Source organism: Pempheris klunzingeri, chromosome 6 (assembly GCF_042242105.1).
Source record: "Pempheris klunzingeri isolate RE-2024b chromosome 6, fPemKlu1.hap1, whole genome shotgun sequence".
Taxonomy (NCBI): Eukaryota; Metazoa; Chordata; class Actinopteri; order Acropomatiformes; family Pempheridae; genus Pempheris; species Pempheris klunzingeri.
In genome coordinates this window covers 10579432-10584829 of record NC_092017.1, presented here as the reverse complement: position 1 = coordinate 10584829, position 5398 = coordinate 10579432, and the positions used below count along the sequence as shown (strand labels likewise).

Sequence of the window (5398 nt, the reverse complement as noted above, 5' to 3'; positions counted from 1 at the left end):
AGTAACGCGGTTATTACATGTCAACATGTCTCTCCTCAGAGTGTGTGCCTTTGCCAAATGCCTGAGTCGTCGCAGTTTATTTGGAAAGTGTGCCGGTCGCCTGTCCTTAGCAGACTGCTGTCAGCTGTGTGTGTCCACGAGGAGCGGCACAGTCAGACGAATATCAGGTGAGCCGAAGGAGTGTTTCCCTCAAGTAGCCTATACAGTTACAGGGTGATGGACAGTGTCGTGGAGGACTCTGGGGTTAAATGTCAATGTGCTTACATGGTAATTCAATAGACGGTTTACTGAATAGCTCTTGTAATGTTGGACGAGCACATTGCAGGTTTAGCTCATGTAACAGTTTGTAATAGTTTGTAAATGTTTGGACACAACTTGGTGGTCGGAGCTGCCTTTTTAGTTGCTTTTGCTCATTGAAATCTCTTCAGATGATCCAAGTGCCCCCAATATTGCTATGGACTCAATGGGAAAACCTGCAAATGATCCCAGGTCCTAATTTAACTATTAAACCTATAAGTTTATACTGTTATTGTCACTGTTATTTTAGCCCATTTGGCAGATGTGTGTTTGCTCAGTCTCAGGTGATGGAGCCTGTCAGCCCAGAGGTCGGCGGTTCGATCCCCCGCTGCTCCTGGTCCTTCACTCTGACTCTGAACCCCCAAGTGCTCGTCGTGTCTATGTGGAGGAAATCTGCTTCAAAATGAATGCAAGAAGGCTTAATTTGTTAGGAAGCAGAGGCCGATTAGTAGAGGATGTTCGTGTGCGTTATTTACTATAAGCTTTAATGCTGTACAATTGTTTTCATTTTTTCAGAGACACCCTTACAGCTTCAGAGAAGAAAAGTTTCATTTGTAATCCCAAAGACAGAAGATGGAAAGAAACGTGCACTGGAACAGTCTCAGTTGTTAGACGGTATGTTATTGTAGACAGCTGCTGTCAGTTTTCTAACCCACCAATGTCAAACTTTGCTAAGTGGCATGTTAAAGATAAATGCAATATCATACCAGATACATTTGTATGTAGTGTTCTCTGACAGGATTTCTTCTCCATATGCTGCCACATCAATTTATATTTGTTTGCTCTTTTTCCAAGACTCCTGATAGACATGCTGGTACACTGATGTGTCCAGAAGAGCCTCATTTCACTGTAATTTTGTGAAAATCATACATTATACCTTGACTTAAAAATGCTCCATAGTGTTCCATAATTTGTTCCCATTGTATGTGTCCAAGATTACTGTATTACCAGCCTGTGAGATGTTAAAATACTTGCAAGGTCTAATTGCAAGCCATTATAGCCTGTTGTACTTTTTTTCTGTGATACTCTGAAAATGGCTTGTAAGTCATTTTTGTTTCCTCACATTAGATGCCTTTTCTATTTTTCCCTTTCAGTGCTTGAGGCCAGAATCAACCAGCTCCAATCTGACGTCGTTTTAGATGTCCAACGTGCAAAGGTGCAATTTGTTAAAACCCCCACTTCTGGAAGATGGGGTTTTACTGTTAAGGGTCCTAAAAGCTCTCCTCAGGAGAAAAGTGACATTCCCAAATCAGGACAGACTCTTGCGAAAGGAGCTTCTAAATCTCAGCCCAGCCGCTGGATGGAAAAATTAACTCTGGAGCAGAAAAGCAAATTCAAGAAACAGCAGCACGTTGAGCAGAAAATACAGAAGAATGTCAAGGAGAAACCTCCAGCCAAATCTAAAGGTAGCAAAAGCAGTTTGATGCACCCCGGTACGTCACATAAAACTATTTCCGCCACAGCTAAAAAGAAGAGCAGAGGTGGCATGAAATTGTCGGATGAGATTCGTGCTGCAGTTTCCCGTACTTCTGCTGCAGCAGGGACAGGAGTCGTGCCACATAAGGTATCTGAGGGGAAACAGAAGAGCTCAAAAACTTGGGTTTCTGGTACAAAGGGCCAAAAGCAGACTGTTACTGATGCCCAGGACATGGCCAAAGAGCTGGAGGAGCCGGAGAGGAGGCTCAGTCAACAAGTACGCCAGTTGACATCTTCAGGTAACCCAGACCACCCGCAGGAGGGGAGTCAAGGAACTGCATGTGAGGACATCCAGCTGAGCATCCGCTCTTACCTGGAGGCCAGTGTCTTTGCTGGGGACATTGAGAGGGCACACTGTTTTCTGCTCAGCCAGCACAGAGTTATGAGGCGACGTAAACATCTGAACACAAACATTTACAACATCTTGATGAGGGTGTGGGCCAAAAAGGTGAGTTCACCAACTGAGATATAATGTTTTAAACTGAGCCCATGTGGCTTTGGCATTACTTTTTTGGTGATAAAATAATTAGCTTTATTAGTTAAAACTGAAGGCAAGACAGCTTCCTCGGGATGGTAATTCGTTACTGGTGAATGAGAGAATGTGCAAGTGTTTGTATTATTAAGTGCTGTCACGTTCACTGGTTCCCTGGCAGCTGATAGCATTTCTATTGCATTTTATAAGTGAACCACATATTTTAAGTTCTGTCTCATCTTTGTTAGTAATTTTAATTGTCACATGTTTCCTTTGTGTCAGATAACATTTTGGAGTAAACATATCAAGTGTACATGAAAGCAAAGTTTGTTTCTTTTTAAGATTATTTTTGCACATTTTATGTGTTTATTTGATGGTGGAGAGAGATGGGGAATGTGGGGAAAGAGCGTAGGGGAATGACATGCAGCACAGGTCTAACAGTCTTCCCATGTCTCTCTCTCTGTTTATAGGGCACATTGAGTCAGATTGGCCGCATATTTATTTTGTTAGAAGAGGCTGGGCTGAAGCCAAATGTGGGATCCTACAGCGCTGCTCTGGAGTGTATGGGCAGAAAACCAAACTGCTCCCCAAAGCTCATAACAAGGTATATATATAAACATGCATTCATACACACACACACACCACGCACGAACAAAGCTGTGTATGTGACAACGAGCGTTTGACAAGTTAACACATTTGTTCAGCATTTGATATTTTTGAGTTTTAAGGGAGGACAGTGTCAATACAGACTGTCACCAGCAGGGGTCATGCTATACTCATGGTTGGTTTATTTACAACTGATTGTCACTATTTATGGCTGTTTTTATCTAAAAATAATGGTGTCAGAGAAGTAGAGAAGTGCGTCTGGTTTTCAGTGATGTACCCTTTGGTAATGGCTCTCATTTGAAAGGAGGAGTTGGTCAAAGTGGGTCTAGCTTCATGCTTTGCATTCACCATATACTGATATTTCTGTGTCACAAAATCCACTCTTAAATTCCATTCATATCCTAATATTTAGACTTATTTACTGTACAACATTTAAATGCATTTTATTTATTACAAATGATGATAATATATTGCATGGCATCTCATAAAGTCTGCACGGTGGACTTCAGATGCAACAGGTAAATCAGCTCGTCAGATATGTATCTGTGTAAACTCATGATGCCTTCGCTGTGATGCCCTATTTTCTGATCACCCCTGACAAGTATAGCAAATGAAGGTAAGACTCATTTTTTGAAAGTTAAAGTTTGCTCAAAATGTAAAAGTTTTGTAACGCAAGAGTTGTTTACATTCTTTTTCACTGCTGAATTATTGTTGACTTAGTTGAGGCGTACATGATATCAGTGTTGGTCAGATGCTGCTCCAGTCAGCTGGGGATTAAGGAGCAGCTAAAACCTCAAGAGTCACTAGTAGGACTTTTACAGTAGATGTACAACCAAATTCAATTATGTTTACTATGATTTTCCCTACTTGAGTTTTTTGTGCTTGATGTTTTGGATTTTTTTTCTTTAATAGATTTTTGTTATTGGTTTTATGGTCCGCGGCACTATTTTCAAGCTTAATTGATTTACTTTTGTTGCTGCAACAATATGATTTCCACAGGGATGGATACAGTCCCCTTTGCTATTAAGACCACATCAACAAGTTGTCTTCTCTATTGATTATAAACTGAGGCGTGCTTTATTTTGACTGTTAAACAGCATCAGTGCTTATTGTCTCTCCTGGATTAAGCTGACAGACACAAGTGTTCCCAACACTTTGCACCTCATTTACTGTTCTTTTCCACCATCTCTGCATATTGTAGCCATGGCAACTCAGCATCACTGTTGTTTCTTAAATTTTTTTCTTACTTGTGGAAGTTTTTGTGATAATTATTGTAGCTTTTTGCAAGCCCTCTTAAAATTGTTTTGGCTGTGGCAGCATGCGACGCAGTGTAAATGAGGTTGGCTTAGACAAATTAAATTGTAACAAGACAGCAGAACAGCAACTTTTTTCATCAACCTTGACAGCCAGTAGCCCAGTTGTGTCTCAGCTGTAACTAGGTCATTCTGACAAATCACTGTTCAGTATTATTAATTGAGTTGTTCTATCACTGACTGTGTGTTCGCCTCACACTCAGATATATTACGTGACATTTAGCACATGCACTATACACCTACTTGGCACAGCTTCAGCAGAAGACTACATGTGTCACAGTGTGTGCCTGTTTGATGGCAACCAATACAATCAGCTGGCCTGCTGGCAGAGCTAATATTGAATTTTCTTTATTTTGAGGGGTCTAGCATTAGTCTTGAATTATTATATCAGAGAAACTACAGGGCACAGTGGGTGTTTGATTCATTTACCCTAATGCATGTTGGCATATGGACCTTGCAGAGCATGCACGCCCTCTTTGAAACTACATAATTATGCTACATAAGACCATAAGTCCAGTTCAGCTGTAATCTTCTTCAGTCTGCATTTCAAGAATATATCATAACATGTAGACAGGGTGCTCTTATTCCAAAAGCTCTTTTGATAACAGGTGACACAAGTAATGCATCCTTTGTCTCCTAGAATCCCTTGTTGACCTTATCAGCCAACTTTAGCTTATGTCACATATACTGTATATTGGTATTGGTGTCATAAAGCCAGATTGGTTGGAAGTCATTTAGAAATAGTGTTGCCATTATAATGTTCGTCCACCAGCGAGCACTGACAAAATTATTTTTCAACTGTAAAAACTCCTGTGTCCTGTTTCCTTATCCAATATGTTTGTGGTATAAAGAGTGTTGATGGATATTTATTCTTCATATATATGTTTTTAACTCTCAAATATTGATATCTGCATCACCCTCAAAAAGCATTCAGTACCTTCATTTAATACTAATCTTTTTCCTTTTTGAGAATTTTTTGAGTTTCATGTTTTGACAAAAGCTGCCTGAATGCGTCATTAGTTTTGGTGTTTTTGATGCCTTCAGTCTTCTGAAGGTCCGACCTTCGTAGGCTGTGTCCTTCTGAAAAAGGCACCTTGTGAACTGGGGCACAGCTAGTTTCTAATCAAGCCGAGCAAAATAGCCCACCCCTCTACAATGTGATGTTGCAGGGAAATGATGAAATGTTATCACTCCCCCGTGTCACTCCTGGCTTGATTAGTTAATGGAGAGCTTC

The 5398-nt window shown here is 40.6% G+C and overlaps 1 protein-coding gene across 1 annotated transcript in view; it reads left to right on the top strand.

Moving 5' to 3' along the window:
- The window catches only part of polrmt (polymerase (RNA) mitochondrial (DNA directed)), a 50578-nt gene continuing 45180 nt past the window's right edge, over positions 1-5398 (top strand). Inside the window, exons 1-4 of the mRNA XM_070831827.1 lie at positions 1-167; positions 814-912; positions 1392-2221; positions 2716-2849. Of these exons, the coding sequence (XP_070687928.1) occupies positions 26-167; positions 814-912; positions 1392-2221; positions 2716-2849 (1205 nt within the window). The 5' untranslated portion in view covers positions 1-25. The remainder of the gene's footprint in view (positions 168-813; positions 913-1391; positions 2222-2715; positions 2850-5398) is intronic.